We start from the raw sequence: 18576 nt of genomic DNA, 5'->3' as shown, positions 1-18576 counted from the left end.
GTGGCCAATCAGAATGGCTCGCTCTATAATTAGCCTTCAGAGCGACTCTTTGGTTTTAAATCATCGACAAAACATGGTATTAATTTTACTGAAGTTCCTCCATAGTGATTTATCGGGGCAGGTTGTACTGAGCAGATGTTGGTCATGAAGCCTAGATCAGTTCCCCAACTCGTTCCACTACTAAACAGGATCACTGCTTTTGAGAGAAAATTACAAGTTGTTCCACAGACATCATGGCTTTTCCTGCCTTCAGTAATTTGACCTTCCTCTTGATAGAATTAAATGTAGGTGAACAATGTGGGAGATTGGGGAAGTATTTTATTTAATACTGCATTTTGACCTTGTACCTCTCCAATAGTCTGACTGCGATGCTAACTTGTTCAGATGTGAACGTTAGGCTGGGTCTTCCCCTCTTAACCTGCCAGTTCAAGTCTCGTGTTACAACAACTGCAAACTCTACGATTCACTGTGTGCCCCTGAGGGGCAGACAAAGTCATCGCACTGACGGTGAATCAGATATGTAGGGGCAGCATTAGGCCATTCAGCCCATCGCATTTGTTCCACAATTCACATCGTGGCTGATTTATTTTCCCTCTCAACCCTATTCTCCTGGCTTCCCCCTGTAGTCTTTGACACCGACTAATCAAGAACCTAGCAATCTCCTCTTTAAAAAATACTCAATGACTTGGCAACCACAGCCGTTTGTGGCGATGAATTCCACAGATTCACCACCCTCTGGCTAAAGAAATCCCTACTCATCTCTGTTCCAAATGGACATCCTTCTATTCTGAGGCTGTGCCCTCTGGCCCTTGACTCACCCACTGTAGGAAGCATCCTCTCCACATCTACTCTATCAAAATCTTTATCGAAACAGGTTTCAATGAGATACCCCCCTCATTCTTCTAAACTCCAACGTGTACAGACCCAGATCCCCTGGCACCGGAAGAATGATGCAGCATTCTGCAGGATATCACAGCATTCAGCGGGTCTGTGAGAACCCGAACCAATTACTCACTGACAGGAACGTGAGTGAGCACTCTTTCCCTTAGTCACCATCTCAGATCTCTCACATACAGCAGGGTGCAATAAAAATCCTTGCTCACGCCTGCTGGCTAACCGGGGAAAGCTCGCAAGCACTGGAGGGCCAAGCCGTTTGCTGGCTCAGTAAAAGGTGGGGTGGACTCCAGTTAGCTCAAGGATGAAGACTGGCTTGCACAGGGTCAAGTTACAATTGACGGCTTTGACGTTTAATTCGCTCCGTGTTACCTCGGCCCTTTGCCTCACAATGTCATGGCGACCTTTTAACCTAATCCGCCACCGATCTAACCCCTCCCTCCCCCACGTTCTGTAGGAGTTCGGCATAACTGCAGGAGACCAGCTCTGAAGGGGGAGACCTTTTCTCTGATACAGGACCATCAATTTCCCCTTCGATTCTTTCTGCCACTAACCTATACCTGGGGCGATTTACAGCAGCCAATTAACCCCCTTCGGAAGGAAATCGGAGCACTCAAGGGAAAGCCAAATGTCCTGGGGTTAGGATCGAACTTGCGTCAGTGAGGCGGTGGCATGAGCTGCTGCCTGTTGAGGGGTGTGGGATTGGATCAGGGGGAAGGTACCAGAGTCTCAATCCCTGAAAGCACTGATCCGATTAAACCCAGTGTTTCGCGCAGGGGTGAAACCTTCTCTTCCTGATCCCTGCCTTACTCACACTGGGCAGTGCATCATACCAGTGACCAGCACTGAACATCAGTTCACATTGCACTTGTTGTGGTGGGGTTGAGACACTTCACACTGCACTCCCACAACACCGGGAGGGATTTGAATGCTCCTCTACAGCCATGATGTCTGCGGTACGAGTCACTCTGAAGCACCTCAAAGGCTCTCGGTGAGGGGTGACTGACGGAACAACTTACCTCGCATCTGCTTCACTGTAGTACTCTCTGGCTACGATATCTTCAAACAATTCACCCCCGGTCACCCTGCGGAAGACAGAAACGGGCATTTAGCACTTTGTAAATACTCACGTTTTTTTTTTAAACGTCTGTTTGGTTCTGAGCTCCACAATGCAGAATGGAGATCAGAGCGGCGTAGGGAAGATTTAACAGCTTCCCAACAGAGACGCAACGCTTCAGTCACGCAGAGTTTCCTCTCTTCAAACCAGAGTCAGGAGCAGGACTGTCGTTTCTCCAAAGTCTGCCCACTGACCACCAAACCTCTTCACAAGAAAGGGGGTTAACCTTCTTCCAGACACTACTTAATCACCTCTTAACCCTCTGAAACATTGCTAATGTAACTGGGACTGATTAAACAGATAGCTTATAAAGGAGACAGCATTGCTTCAATGGGCTGACTGGCCTTTCCTGCTCCTGTAGCAAAGCAGAACTAACACATAATTCACAAACTCAGTAAAGCGGAACACAGATACCAACTGAACTTAACGCAAGCTGTTTCATTTTACTACCTGAGTGACAATAGTGTGGCAGAGGTGTACCAATGATTTATTAACTCTTCTCGCACTTCCGAGTCAACGACAGCGATACTTCCTGATTCTCTGTGTCGCTACCTGGGACAGAGTTACTTGGTAGCTGACTGATCCAATCCCTCCCCCCTACCCCCACCCCCCCAGAACTTTTGTGGAGTCTGACGCGGTGAAGTATTACCACAATCTGTCCTTGTCTCGGGCAAGCTCCCAGGATATGACAGAAGATGCTCTGTGTTACAGTCACTGCTACCAATCATTTATTTATTTGTCGGTTTAGAGATACGGCACAGAACAGGCCCTCCCCGCCCTTCGAGACGAGTCGCCCAGCAACCCCCCAACTAAACCCCAGCTCAATTTCCAATGACCAGTTAACCTCCTAACTGGTACGTCTTCGGACTGTGGGAGGAAATGGGAGCACCCGGACAAAACCCACACGCACACGGGAAGAACGCCTACGCTCTGTCCGCCAGAGAAAGCAGGATCTCCCAGTGGCCACACATTTCAATTCCACGTCCCATTCCCATTCTGATATGTCTATCCACGGCCTCCTCTACTGTAAAGATGAAGCCACACTCAGGTTGGAGGAACAACACCCTATATTCTGTCTGGGTAGCCTCCAACCTGATGGCATGAACATTGACTTCTCTAACTTCCATTAATGCCCCTCCTCCCCTTTGTACCCCATCCCTTATTTATTTATTTATTTATTTATCTATCCTTTTTTTTTCCTTTTTTTTTCCTCTTTTTTTTCCCTCTGTCCTTCTCACTATACCCCTTACCCACCCTCTGGGCTTCCTCCCTCCCTCTTTCCTTCTCCCTGGGCCTCCTGTCCCATGATCCTCTCATATCCCTTTTGCCAATCAACTTTCCAGCTCTTGGCTCCATCCCTCCCCCTCCTGTCTCCTATCATTTCGGATCTCCCCCTCCCCCTCCCAAATCTCTTACTATCTCTTCTTTCAGTTAGTCCTGACGAAGGGTCTCAGCCCGAAACGTCGACTGTACCTCTTCCTAGAGATGCTGCCTGGTCTGCTGCATTCCACCAGCATTTTTTATGTGTGTTGCTTGAATTTCCAGCATCTGCAGATTTCCTCGTGTTTGCGGGAAGAACATACAAACTTTCTTACACGGGACACTAGAATTGAACTGCAAACCCTGAGCTGTAATAGTTATATGTTACCCTGATGCCCCATGGCATTACTTGGTAGCTGAGTGCCCCCCACCCCTAAACTTTTGTGGAGGGGTCCCAGATCCTGATCTTGTCTTGGGAAAGTTCCCAGGATATGACAGAAGATGCTCTGTATAACAGTCTCTATGACCAATGATGTGGGGATACTGGTACACTGCACGTTCAACTCCACAGAGGGATGACTTGGGCACTCACTGAAAAGTCAACAGGGTCTGCTGGCACTGACCAGAGAGAGGTCCGTGTGCAGCCAACACCTGAATGAGAATCCGAAACAGGAAGGCACAGACCAGAAGTATCCCGGAGCCCAGCCTGGCACCGGTACTGCGGAGCTGCTTGGTAAGAATTGGCTGGAGCGAACAAACAAAGTAAAGCACAAAATTGGGACTGTGGGAGGAACGCTCCCTCTCAGGGGCAGACAGGAGTCCAGAGAAGAGCTGTGAAGTGCTTTGTGACACAGGTGTGGCCAATACCCCACAAATCTGATCATGCATCGCCTGAGCCACCTTCCATTCCATCTGGAAACTGAGAGTTGGCACATCCAACAGGTCTCCCAACAAAAAGCCCTCAGTGTCATAATGTGCCAAGATCCTACCCACCCCTGGCTTTGCAAAGAATAGGCCTGGCCTCACTGCCATCCAATGTTCCATTCATAGACTTCAGCCAACCTTCTAACCCATTCTAAGATCAATCTAACCCTGCCCTCCTACATAGCTCTCTAGTTTTCTATCAACCGTGTGTCTACATAAGAGGTTTCTAATGCATCTGCCTCTACCAACACCCTTGGCACCACAATCCACCTTCTGTGAAAAAAAAACATAACTCTGACACTCCCCCTGTACTTCCCTCCAATCATCCTAAGCTTTGCCCCCCTCCCCGGTGTATTAACCATTTCTGCGCTGCGAAAACATCTCTGGCTGTCCACTCGATCTACTCCCTTATCACCTTGTACCCCTCTACCACGCCACCACGTCAGTTGCGCCTGTTCTGAGAAACACTTACGACCACAAGTCCAACAAGCAGCGGTCAGCATGAATCATCCTGCAAAAGGACACAGCGCATCCCGTGGGCCTGCCTTCCCAAGAAGACGGGCGAAGTCACTCGACAGAACACCTCTTCGCCAGAATGCAACAACAAGACCAGGGCCTCATCTCTCTGGAAGTTGAGGGACCCTTCCTGTCAGATGCTTTCAGTAAGGACAGAGTCAAAATCCCAATGGAATCTGTGCTGATGACAGCAGCAATGAAAAGGAAATACCACCATCTCTTTGTTTGCACAATAAAAGATCTGGAGAAGGACGGAAATGTCTCTGAGGCTCAAGCCGAGCAGATCTCTGATCTACGGGCTGTTCCCAGGGACACACACAGAGACAAACATCCAGTGCTGCTAGAAGATCATCAGATCGGTGAAAGATGCAAAACTTTATTGTCGCCAAATTGATACTAGAACGTACAATCATCACAGCGATATTTGATTCTGCGCTTCCCACTCCCTGGATTACAAATATTAAATATTAAAAATATTTAAAATAGTAAAAATTAGTAAATATCAAAATTTTAAATTATAAATCATAAATAGAAGATAGAAAAATGGAAAGTAAGGTAGTGCGAAAAAACCGAGAGGCAGGTCCGGGTATTTGGAGGGTACGGCCCAGATCTGGGTCAGGATCTGTTCAGCAGTCTTATCACAGTTGGAAAGAAGCTGTTCCCAAATCTGGCCGTACGAGTCTTCAAGCTCCTGAGCCTTCTCCCGGAGGGAAGAGGGACAAAAAGTGTATTGGCTGGGTGGGTTGTGTCCTTGATTATCCTGGCAGCTCTGCTCAGACAGCGTGCGGTGTAAAGTGAGTCCACGGACGGAAGACTGGCTTGTGTGATGTGCTGGTTGGTCTTCCAGACTGAGGAGCTATCTGTAGGAGAATGCCGCTGACCGTCCCATCCCGGGCTGCGGGCGTACGTGCAGAGGGAGGCACTGAAGGTTGGCACGGCCAATGCAAAGGTCCCATGGCAGAGTACCACAGCCTAGAGTCCAGCCATCATTCACTAGGCAGTGAGAAGCTGAGCTGTGTGCCACAGCCTCTCAGAAGTGTGCAACGCTTCAGGGGGACATTAAAGAGAAAACGAGAGTACCAGAACAAAACTGATTTGATGGTACAGCCAGTGTTTGTATTGGGTTTCCTGTATAGACTTTTATGGAAAACATGTATTTCAGAAGTAAAAACAGGGCTGCGTCGTAAAAAGTAACATCTCACCAAAGCTGCTTAATCTTCACAACAACCCTCACCATCCACGTGTTATGACTTGACGAACACACATTTTGACTGCCCTTACTGAAGTGACTTGAATCGGAATGGAGGCGCACTGATTATTACATCTGCAGTTGGAACCATAGAACAGCACAGAAAACAGGCTATTCAGCCCTTCTAGTTACGATTAATATTGGTGGAGTAGTCTGCAGCAAAGGGGATGAAAAACTCATTAATCAGTTAGATAGTTGGGCAGAGCTATGGCAGAATTTCACCAGACAAATGTGAGGTAAGGCGCTTTTGGATGTCAGGACATCTACAGCAAATGGCAGGGATATGAGCAATGTTGGTGTACCGAGGGACTTTGGGGCGCAAGTTCATAGCTCCCTGAAAATGGTGGTAGAGGGTGGATAGGGCACGAAGAGTGCTTCCCTCCATACGCTGAGGCATTACGTATAAGACTTAGGGATGTCATGTTGCAACTGTACCAAACACTGACCATGCGGCACCCTACCATCGGGACACAACGCAGACGGGATTCTACTACGACGTGGCCTGCAATGAACAGCTTTACTTATAACCAGAGATTGGCTATGTTGGAACCCAGGAGGCAGAGGGGTGGCCTCAGAGATTTACGCAATCATGATGAACACAGACAATACAGGTGGTCAGATCTTTCCCCCGGACTAGAAGGCACAGGTTTAAGGTGGGCGGGGAGAAATTTAAAGGAGATTTGAGGGGCAGGCTTTTCTCAAAGAGGGTGGTGAGGCAGATACAATCACAACTTTTAAATGGTGCCTGGGTGGCAGCTGCTCAGACAGTAAGTTGAGGAAGGCAGGGAAATGGGGCCATTGTAGATAGGACCACGGCCAGCATGCATGAGGTGAGCGGAAAGAGCCTGTTTCTGTGCCATACAGCTCTACCACAGTTTGAGGAGCACCACCCCACACCCAACGATAACCACTTCCCTCTTCATAGCACCTTCCCACATAATCGCAGGAGCTGCAACACGCGCAAAGTTTCCTCTTCCCTTCCCCAACATCCTTCCAGTAAAACTGCCATTTACTTCTTCTTTAGCATGCTGTGGTCTCCTCTACAATGGAGATTGTGTGGCCTCTTTGCAGAACGCTCTGCGGGACGGGGCGGGGGGGGGGGTACCTCAAACTACCTGTCACTTTAATTCTCCCTCCCACTCCGATCTTCATCTAACATGGTTACAAAGCCCACAATATCCTTGAGGAATAACACCACCCCTTCCGACAGCAAGCTTCTGATAAGCAGCCATTCCAAACTTGCACTGTGCACAAACAGTAGTTCGAATTTCACAGGAGGGGCACTAGGACTTTGAGTCCATCTTGACCATTCAACTAATGTGGCTAATGTTCTACCTCAACTCCATTTTCCAGTCCAGTCCTCATTTCCCAAGATTCCAGAGTAAAGGATGATAGTCAGCAACAAGGAAACAGGCTCTTCACTCCAACTGCTGTGGACCATGGTGCCCATCTAAGCTCATCCCATCTGGTCCCTATCCCGCTAAACCTTTCCCATTCATGTTCATGTCCAAGTATCCTTCCATCCAGAACTCCGCCAACCTCTGTTTGAAATGGCATCAGCACTAGGACCCCCGTAGACTCTGGGATGGAGAACTGCAACAAAGAGTCACCACTCACATTTGAATCTTAAATCATCTACCTCTTATTTTGGGACCACGACAGTTGGATCTGGACTCCTTAGTCAGGGAAACCCCCTCTCGGCTTTTACTCCATTGAGTCCTCGAAGAATTTTGTCTGTTCCAAATCAGGTCACCTCTAAAGTCTACAGAACAGAGGCCAAGGCTATTCAATCTCTCCCATGACAGATCTACCATACCAGCGACCAATCTACTCACTCTAGAGCAGGGTTACCCAACGTTTTATATGACACGGACCAATACCATTAAGCAAGGTGTCTGTGGACCCCAGGTCAGAAATCCCTGATGTAGAGCAAAAATATCCGTTGTAAGGTTAGGAGAGAGAAAAAAAAACTATTGATCCCTACCCAGGTATGGGCCCTCCAAGACCCTGTGTAATAGTAGTAAGTCATGTATACCCAGGTGCACAAACCCACCTGCAATACAAACCAATTCTGCCTTGCTAACTGCCTGCTGCACCTGTTAATTTTCACTGGCTCATATACAAGAATTCTCAAGTTCCCCGGCACATCGCCATTCCCAGCCTCTCACCATTTCTGGGCTTTCCACTGAAGTGGAATTCCTCCTGGTTTCCCACACTGTGCTCCACCTGCCACATTGTTGCCCACTCACTCAGCTTGATGCCTCTTGATATCCTCACCCTTACTCATATTCCCCACAGAGTTTCAAGTCAGCAGCAAACTTGGAGATGCTGTACATGGTCCCATCTGCCAAGTCACGGCGTCAAACTGTGAACAGCTTGTGTTCACATATCACACAGCCAATCCAGCAAAGAACTAGTTTATTCAAAGTCTTTGTTTTCTACCTGTTAATGCAATTCTCAAGCCTGGTCACCAATTCCACATTCATCAATTTTGTTCAGGTTCCGTAAGGTTGCCATAGCTGGGGAGGTAGTGGGGGATAAACTCCCACTACCTATTAAATGCTCCCGGTGGTGTGTGTCTCTGACAGCCTCTGACAACCAAGACCAGCTCCTGGCCTTCACGTGTGGCTTTGCTACTAATCCCTGCAGAACCATTTCCACTGACAGAATAAGGGGAAAAGGTGGGTTACTGGTGCTTTAAAACCAGTTGCTTTGGGCAGATGGAACTCGTCAGCCATGGTTGGCAGCTCATCGAGGAGAACACAAACTCTGATCTCAGCCCTAGGCTGCCTCGTGGCTACAGCCACTCATGGGAAAGGCTTCAGAAGTAAACCCCGAGGAAAACTGTGGAGCTGAAGTCCTAAGTTGAGTTCAGCACTGACTAGCAATTCCAGTGATGCCAAACTGTACTGGTGTCTGCAATTCCTTTGGATCCATCTGCTGCGTGGAGAGGGGGAGCCTGTTACATGGGCAACAGCTTGCTCTCCATATCATATTGTCTTGTAGACAACTAGGACACAACATCCGTGGTCGATTCCAACCAATGGAGGGCCTCAATTTTGTTCAACAACTCTGCCTTGTTGAAAACCCCCTGAAAATCGAAAAAAATCCATATCCATTGGTTTCCCCTCATTCCCTCCATATGAGGGAGGTAGGAGAATCCGAAAGGAGGAAGGCTGTTTCAGTTCATCTGGGGTGCTGTGTTCCTCTCACTTGAGGATGCAAGTGTGTCCACATTTGGAGCAGGCTTACTAGACCTATTGTCAGGAATGGCTGGGTTATCTTAGGGCTGGTCTGGACAGGGCAGGCTTGTATCTGTGTGGTTTAGAAGACCGGAGTTAACAATTGAGACCAAAAGATCCTGTGGGGTTTTGTAGACGTGGAGAGGATTACACAATGAGGGAACATCTAGAACTGGGGAGGGAGCGCGGCGTGTCATAGTCTAAAATTAGTAGGGGGCTGCCTATCTAAAGCACAGATAAATTGCAAGTTAATCTCTGAGGGTGGTGAGTCATTGGAACTCTCTTTCTTAAAGGGTGCTGAAGCAAAACGTTTGAATATCTTAAGGCAAAGTGATAAACAAGTTGGTGAAAGGTTGCTCTGGGTAGATGAGGGAGGTTGGTGCACGGGTGGGGGCCAAGGCGAGGAGATGGTGTTGCGAGTCAGACAGAGATCAGGATTGCGAGGAGGGTGGGGGCTAAGTGGGTCAATGCAGATGTGTAGAATGGTCAAGCATGCTGGCCAAGCCTACCGGGGAATGTAGCTCATGTCCGAGGCATTAGTTTGCAAAACATTTTACAGGCATTTGCTATCGGTGGTGAGAGTGGAAGTGATGGATCTGTGCTGCTCCTCAGACCAACCCTGTGCCACAACTGGTGGGAGTGCAAGTGATGGTCTTCAGACTGACTTTGTGCCACAACTCTGCAGCACAGATCTTGCTGCACTGAATTCTCCTGCTGATCGTAACACGAAAGAACTGATCAGACAGATGAGACGGGACAGCAGCACTAAACATCTTCATTCCTTGACAAAGAACACGTCTGCAATTTGAAAAAGAATGACCTGTCAGGAACACCATATAACACTGATATATGCCTGAAGTTTATATCGAAATTGTATTCTTTCACTCTTACTGCAGAACCCGTTAACCGGATTTAAAATCTTCTGCGCACATGAGAATGTAAAAGACTGCAGACACAGGAATCTGAAGCAAAAAAAAAACTGCTGGCAGAACTCAGCAGGTCTGGCAGCATCTGTGGAAGGGAAAAGGGATGTGTTAATGCCCCGGGTCGAGACTCACCAGATCCTGCAACATGTATGGTGCTTTGAAGAAATGCCCATTGATGCTCGGCACAAGTGCAGATCAGGAGCTCTCAGAGACTCAGCAGCGTAGCAGTTAGTGCGACGCCATTGTGGCTTGGGACATCAGAGTTCAGTCCCAGCGTCCTCTGTACGTCCTCCCAGGGGAATGTTTGGGCTTTCTCGGCAGGCTCCAGCTTCCTCCCACAGCCCAAACAGCGTACTGTACCGGGTAGGTTAACTGGTTACTGGAAATTGTCCCATGATTAGGGTAGGGTTAAACTGGGATTGTCGAGGGTTGATGAGTGGCTCGGGTTGATGGGCTGGAAGAGCCTTTTCAATGCTGTATCTCTAAATAACATTTTTAAAAGTACTAGACTGTAAGACGGTCTACAACATTATTACAGTACTTCTGCTCACCACCCACTTCATCATCAATTACAGGCAAACTTACCCTTTGCCAGTGCACGAGTATGTAAACAGCCCACACTAACAAGGGTGATGGCTCAACAAGACATTTTTGGAAACGTTTATAAATATTCATGCTTGGAAGCTGCAAGTTTAATCATCAAAAATCAGCTTAAGCGCAAGTGATATGCAGACAAAATGACAGACCTTATGAGAACAAAGTGTATCTGACAGAGCTCTCTCTCCCATACGCAGCCAAGTTCACATCTCAACCTCAACCCTTCACCTTTATTTTCCCTCCTGAAACTTGTACTGCAACCATTTCATAACACACAGCCATAATTTTAATCATATAAAATTGAGAAAAAGTACCTTTTTTTTAGGCTTTCACTGAACATAGATTTATTTCTGAAATTATTAATTTAGGGAGACAGCACAGAAATTGACCCTTTGTCCCTTCACACTGCACCACCCAGCAACCCCTGATAACCCCCTATTCAACCCTAACCAAATCACGGGACAGTTATCAATGAGTAATTAACCTAGTAACCAGTAAGCCCTTGGACTGCAGGAGGAAACTGGAGTATCTGGGGGAAACCCACACATTCCACAGGGAGAACATACGAACTCCTTACAGAAGACCTTGGCAATGAACACACAGAGCTCCGATACCCCGAGCTGTAATAGCATTGCACTAAACGCTATTCTACTATGGTGCCCCGTCGGGGATTTAATACGAAACCAGGGTTTTTTAATTGATGCACCAAGGATTTCCACAGCAGTGCTTTCTCCTTTGTGCATACCATTGGGAGCAATGATCACTTTGGCAAGGAGAGCCTTGCGTACTCAAACCTACCTATTCTCATTCAATCATTGAGCACTGCAACAAGTAGCATCCATCATCAATGACGCCCCCTCTTCCCCTCTCACCCACCCACCATCCAGGCCAGGCTCTCCTCTCACTGCTACCATTGGCCAGGAGGTACTGGAGCCTTAGGCCCACACCACCAGCTTTGGGAGCAGTTATTACCCTGCAACCATCAGCATGGATACGTCCACTCACCTCAACTCTGAACTGATTCCACAACTTGCAGACTCACTTTCAGGAACTTGACAACTTACTTTCTCAGTATCATTCCTTTTTATTTGCACAGTTTGACTTCTTTCTCACCTTGGTTGCTTATCAGTTCTTGTTTTAAGGACAATTTTCCATAAATTCTATAGTATTTCTTTATTTTCCTGTATATATACACATACTTGGATTGTAAATTTACTTTGAACATCCAGCTAAAGACGGTACAGAACAAGAAATGAATTAAGATTCTTGCCCAGCGCATCATCTTTCAGGGAATAATCTCTAAACTCCCCCCTTCCATCGGATTAAATGCAAAGCAATGAGTTTCTGTTCAAGAGGCAAACAGACAACACATAAAATGCTGGAGGAACTCAGCAGGTCAGGAAGCATCTGTGGAAATGAATAAACAGTCGACATTTCAGCCCGAGACCCTTCTTCGGGACTGGAAAGGAAAGGGTAAAATGTCAGATTAAAGTGGTGGGGTGAGGGGAAGGAGTCCAAGCTAGAAGGTGACAGGTGAAGCCAGGTGGGTGCGGGAGGGTGGACGTAATAAGAAGCTGGGAGGTGATAGGTGGAGCCAGGTGGGTGGGGGAGTGGGGATGAAGTAAGAAGCTGGGAGGTGATAGGTGGAAAAGGTGAAGTGCTAGAGAAGAAGGAATCTAATAGGAGAGGAGAGTGGACCATGGGAGAAAGGGAAGGAGGAGTGACATCAGGAGGAAGGTGGGGGCTTATATGGGAGGCTGGGTTTGAGGGTCAGCACAACATTGTGGGCCGAAGGGCCTGTACTGTGCTGTACTATTCTATTCTATGAAGTTGTGTATTTCAGTGTATACATGAGAGCCGCCCTAAGGGAGATGAGGAAATGAAGGACTCAAAGAAAAAAATAGTTATAGCGCGGAGAGTCAGAGCAAGGGATGAGGAACTACTGAATACTTTCACTGAGGGTTGGAACGAGCATAATGGAACCAGTGGCTTTCTCTCCAGCTGCATCCTGGGACATCAAGATACACAGACATGATAGAGTGCACTTCCCTGATGGTCAATCCAATCAGCAATCTGTGATTTCATTTCTAGTTTGTTGTTTTGTTTTATGCACACAATCAAACGTTGGTGTGGAGACGTGTGTGCCTCACACAGCCCCCGTCTCTGTCAGTCAGCTGAGCTGTGATGAGAACAAGCCGGTAAGTATCCCATCGTGGGCAGTTCAGCTGGTGTACGCAGCCTCTCAAATGCAGGATACTGCCTACACATTCCTGTCACACGCAGAACCTTCAAAGGTCAGAACACAAAGGTGACTGCTCTGGAGAAAAAAACAAGTCTATTTGTATGATCAACGTATTCACATCATAACGAGGGGGACCCAAGCAATAAAATTGTGATTATCTGCTTCGACTTTCAATTAAAATCTGGATTCCAGCCTCTCATCCTGTTTATTTATTTATTGAGACACCGCATGGAGTAGGCCCTACCATCCTTCGAGCCATGCTGCCCAGCAACCCACCAATTTAACGCCGGCCTAATCCTGTTCCATAAATTATCCCTCTCATTTTCCTACTGGTTCCCTCACAATCCATTACCTCTGCCCATCCCACTTCTATTTCTACCACGGCCCCTTTAATGAGCTCCAATTACTGTGCCTCTGCCTGTGGGCTTCCCCTTCTCTCTGCAACTGCATCTGTCTCAGTGTCTGCATGTCAACGTCCCCGCGTCTCTGTCTCCGTCAGCGTCCCCGCCTGTCAGTGTCCCCACATTGCCGTCTCCGTCAGTGTTCCCATGTCTCCATCAGTGTCCCCACCTCTCCGTCAATGTCCCGGCCTCTGTCAGCGTCCCCGTGTCTCCGTCATCATCCCCGCCTCGTCATCTCTCCGTCTCCGTCACCATCTGTCCCTGCCTGTGTCCTCGCCTCTCAGTCTCTGTCAGCGTCCCTGCCTGTGTCCTCGCCTCTCAGTCTCTGTCAGGGTCCCTGCCTCAGTCTCTGTCAGGGTCCCTGCCTCTGTGCCCCTCACTTTTTCTAGCGCTGAGGGAGTTGCTGAAACTGCACGAAGGGCCTCTCAAGTGTCGTAGAGAGAAAGAAAACAAAAAATGAAATGTGTAAATGTTGTGAAATTCAATTGCAGAGTACAGCCAGACGTCAGGCAGTGTCAGTGGAGACTCGCTTTTGCTTTTCCTCATCTCAGTTCTGAATGCATTCCATGTCCAAACCTCTACAGCCCTCCGGGTAAGAGCATATTGACTCTCTCCCCTCACAGTAAGCAAATGGATGTGACAAAAATGGAGGGCTATATGGGGAGGAAAGGTTGAATTGATCTTGCAGTAGGTTAAAGAGTCTGCATATCATTGTGAGCCAAAGGGCCTGTACTGTGCTATACTGTTTTATGTTCGAAGTCGGTGCGTGGCCAAGTGGGTAAGGTGTCAGTTTGAAGGTCGCTAGTTCGAGCCTTGGCTGAGGCAGTGTGTTGTGTCCTTCAGCAAAGCATTTAGCCACACATTGCTCTGCGGCGACACCAGTGCCAAGCTGTATGGGTCGTAGTGCCCTTCCCTTGGACAACATTGGTGACGTGGAGAGGGGAGACTTGCACCATGGGCAACTGCTGGTCTTCCATACAACCTTGCCCAGGCCTCAGTCAACATCAAAATCGATGGACGGCTGGAGAAGAAGAAGAAGTTCGAAGTAAGAAAATTCATCTCACCTCAGTCCAAAATGGCTGAGTATTTACTTTGAGACTCTGAACCACAGGTTCCAGACTCCTCGGCCGGAAGAAAGACCTTCCGTTTCAGAACTCTGAACACTTCCTCTCATTCTTTTCAATTCTACAGGTTAGAGGCTTGGTCTGCCTAGTCACTCCTCGTATAACTGACCCACAGTGCCAAAGAAACAACTGCTAGAACCTTCACTGCACTCCATCTCTAGCGAGAACACTCGCCACATAGCAGGGAGGCAAAAACGACAAGCAGCACTCTGCAGCCTGATACAATTACAGAAAGGTATATTTATCCTTGTACTTAAAACCTCTTGCAATTAAGACCAACACTCCATTTGTCTTTTTAATGAGTACGTTCGCATTCTAATCAACAGTGCCCAAATTACTAATCACTCTCCGAGAGCTTTAGAGGAGATCTGAGGAAGAGCTTGCTTCCGCTGGAAGGTGTTGAAGTCAGACTCAATTACAATATCTGGACAAGCATCTAAATCACTAAGGTACTGTAAGTTCCGCACTATGTCCTGTAAATGGTTTAAATATTGACAGGGACCTGATGGATGGCATGAACACAATGGGCCGAAGGGCCTGTTCCTGTACTGTACGGCTATTCAAAAAAAATATGGAGAACTCAGTTTTCCACAAGTCCACCTGCTACATTGTGCCCCCTTGACTCAGTTTGTCTCTGTCCCCTTGCAAACTCAAGGAACCCCACCACCCAGGCCCTGCTCTCTTCTCACTGCTGCCATCAGGCAGGAGATACAGGAGCCTCAGGACTCACACCACCAGGTTCAGGAACAGCTATTATCCCTCAACCATCGGTTCTTGAACAAGAGAGGATAACTTCACTCACCCCCAACACTGAACTGTTCCCACAACCTATGGACACACTATCAAGGGCAGTTCATCTCACATTCTCGATATTTATTGCTCACCTTTAATTTATCGTTGCCTTCCTGTATTTGCACAGTCTGATGTCTTCTACACACATTGGTTGTTTGTCTGTCTGGTTGTGTGCAATTTTTCATTGACTTTATTCTGTTTCTTTGTATTTACAGTAAATGGCCACAAGGAAACGAATCTCAGGGTGCATGTATGTTTACTTTGAATTCTGAACATTTTCAATGCTCACATCCTCACTTGGTCGTACAATATGTCATCACCCAACTTGCAAGTGTTACATGTAGCTCCTTTGGACAAATTGCTGATATGCTGAGTCTCTGATTCAGAGCCGGGTAATGTGACAAGGGCCTGTTTACTGTAAGAGCACAATAGAGGAGTAGAACACTTGACTCCTCAAGCTACCCTGCCATTCAATATGATTATGGCTGACCTGTGCTGCTTCAATCCCCCTTCTGAGAGAAGCAACTTCTACACTCCTTCAAGTGATCAGCTTTCTCACTTCTCTCCTACAAATCCAGGAGTTCCAGTCCTGGGCTCTGCGACACCCCTGCACTAGTGAAAACATCTCAGCAGCCATCGTATCAAATCCCCCTTAGGACTTTATATCATTCTCATTGCTCTGAACTCCGCACAATACTGTCACCCTCTGCTGGTAGGACGATCCTCTCATTCCAGGAATTAGCCTGGTGAGTCTTTGTTGGACTGCCTCATCAACCTCTCTTTTATGAAAGTTCAACCTCAGCAATAAAGGGCAACATGCTGCTTCCCTTCTTAACTACTTGTCAGAGCACCTGCTAAATTTTTTTGGTGATTCATGCACTAGAAACCCCAGATCCCTCTGAACTTCACTCATTTAGACCACACGATACAGGAGCAGAATCATACCATTGAGTCTGCTCTGCCATTTTCCCACAGCTGATTCAATTTTCCTCTCAGCCCCAATAAACACTTGGCCTGCACAGCTGCCTGGGGCAAAGAATTCCACAGCTTCACCACCCTCTGGCTAAAGAAGTTCCCCTTCATCTCTGTTCTAAAAGGACGCCACACTATTCTGAGGCTGGGTCCTCTACTCTTAAACTTTCTCACCATAGGAAACATTGTCTCCACATCCACTCTATAAAGGCCTTTTGCCATTCCATAGGTTTCAATGAGGTCACCCCTCAATCTTCTGAATTACAGCGAGTACAGGCCCAGAGCCATCAAACACTTTTCATGTGACAAGCCATTCAATCTCTGGAATCATTTTTTGTGAATCTCCTTTGAGCCCTCTGTAGTTTTCGCACATCCTTTCTAAAGGGCCCAAAATTGCTCACAATAGTTGAAGTGAGACCACCCCAGTGCTTTATAAAGTCTCAACATTACATCCTTGCTTTTATGTTCTAGTCCTCTTGAAATGAATGCTAACATTTAGTCTGTCTCCATTGAGACAGATCCCTCTTACCACAACCTCACAGCTCCCCGCAATAAACTCCATTTACCAGGTTTTCACCCAGCAACTCAACCACAATATCCTCATCACAACACACCCTCCCACCTAGTTGTGTGTCTCATATTTCATCAGGAGTTTCAGGAGACTTGGTAAGACACCAAAGACCCTTGCAAATTCCTACAGTTGTTGTACTGTGGAGAGCATTCTGACTGGTTGCCTCACTGTCTGGTATGGAGGGGCCACTGCACAGGATTGCAAAAAGCTGCAGAAAGCTGTAAACTCCACCAGTGCCATCGTGGGCACCAGCCTCCCCAGCATCAAGGGCATCTTCTAAAGGCGATGCCTCAAAAAGGCGGCATCCAACATTGAGGACCCAGGACATGCCCTCTTCTCATTGAGAAGTTGGTGCAGGAGCCTGAAGACACACACTCAACATTTCAGACACAGCTTCCTACCGCTCCACCATCAGATTTCTGAATGGACAATGAGCCCATGAACACTACCACAGTACATTTCTCTTTCTTTTTTGCTCTCTTTATGCACTACTTAGTCAATTTAATTTTTAAAACTATATTTCCTATTCTAATTTATCATTTTTTATTATGTATTGCAATGTGCTGCTGCAAAACAACAAATTTCACGATTATTAAACAGTGATATTAAACCTGATTCCAATGTGTTCATTTGGACTTCATTCTCTCCTGCAGATTATTTGTGTAAATAGTGAATAATTGAGGGCCAAGAACTGATCCTGGGCACTTGCTAGTTACATCCCTCCAGCCTAATAAAGAGCTCATTTATTCCACCTCTTTAGTTTTCTACGTGTCTACCAGTTTTCAATCCCTTCTAAGGCACTTCCTCCGATGCCACAGACTTTTAAATTATACACCAGCCTTTTAGGTAGCACCTTATCAAACGCCTTTTAGAAATCTAAGTACTCTACATCTACAGGTTCCCCTCCATCTCCTCTCTCCAGGATGTCCTCAAAAGAGTCCAGACTAAATTGTCAAATATGATTTAACTTTCTTTAAACCATAATGACCATGTTTCATTATATTTTTCCTAAAGAATTAGTTAATTCCCCTTTGATTATTGACCTTGGCATCTTGCCACTAATGGATATTAACCTAACTGTTCTTCTCCTCTGTCTTCTCCCTTTTTTGAAAAAGGAAGTCACATTAATTGTTTCCTTCACGAAGGACTCTCTACCTTTGTGGTGAAGAACACTGTCACTTCCCCTAACATTGCTATCCTGATGACAACCAAGCTTCTCGTTTCTTCCCCCACCTCAATCGCTTCCTGCATCCTGTTATCCCTGTTCTTTAGTTTCTACCTTTTAACCAGTTCTTAATCCACAGTCAAACCTGACTCACCAAGCTCCTCCACGGAAAGTCTCTTGAAAATCTCAATACATCACACTCACTGATTTCCGTCCCCCCCCCCCCCCGGCCCTTTACTGGGTACATATTCAAAGCAATGAAATAGATTAGTTCTCAATTTTCTCTCTCCATCCTCTCTTAAGTAGTGAGGTTCACATTTGTTATCCACTAGCCAGCAGCTAGCATTCCTGAATCTATCGGACATTGAAAAACGTTAACCAAACCTAGAATCCGATTTAACACTTTACAGTTAAGGAAACGAAGGAGGAGGTATGACACTTCCTTGCTTGAGAAATTATTTTTATGCTTCACAGATAACCCCTCTGTTATATTGGTGCAATAGGGAATACAAGGCTAGATGGAAGGAAATGGAATTTGGATTGATTGACAGTTTTCCTCTGTAGGCCTCAGTAGCAGAGAAAGG

At 46.9% G+C, this 18576-nt stretch overlaps 1 protein-coding gene across 50 annotated transcripts in view; it reads right to left on the bottom strand.

The window, feature by feature from the left end:
* Nucleotides 1–18576, bottom strand: part of LOC134350964 (calcium/calmodulin-dependent protein kinase type II subunit beta) — a 331172-nt gene that overhangs the window by 136807 nt on the left and 175789 nt on the right. For all 50 annotated transcript variants that reach the window (XM_063056859.1, XM_063056841.1, XM_063056869.1 and 47 more), the window contains exon 5: nucleotides 1914–1979. In XM_063056859.1, coding sequence (XP_062912929.1) covers nucleotides 1914–1979 — 66 coding nt within the window. The remainder of the gene's footprint in view (nucleotides 1–1913; nucleotides 1980–18576) is intronic.

Source organism: Mobula hypostoma, chromosome 8 (genome assembly GCF_963921235.1).
Source record: "Mobula hypostoma chromosome 8, sMobHyp1.1, whole genome shotgun sequence".
Taxonomy (NCBI): Eukaryota; Metazoa; Chordata; class Chondrichthyes; order Myliobatiformes; family Myliobatidae; genus Mobula; species Mobula hypostoma.
Note: the sequence above shows the minus strand (reverse complement) of the source record. Positions and strands in the feature narration are given on the sequence as shown.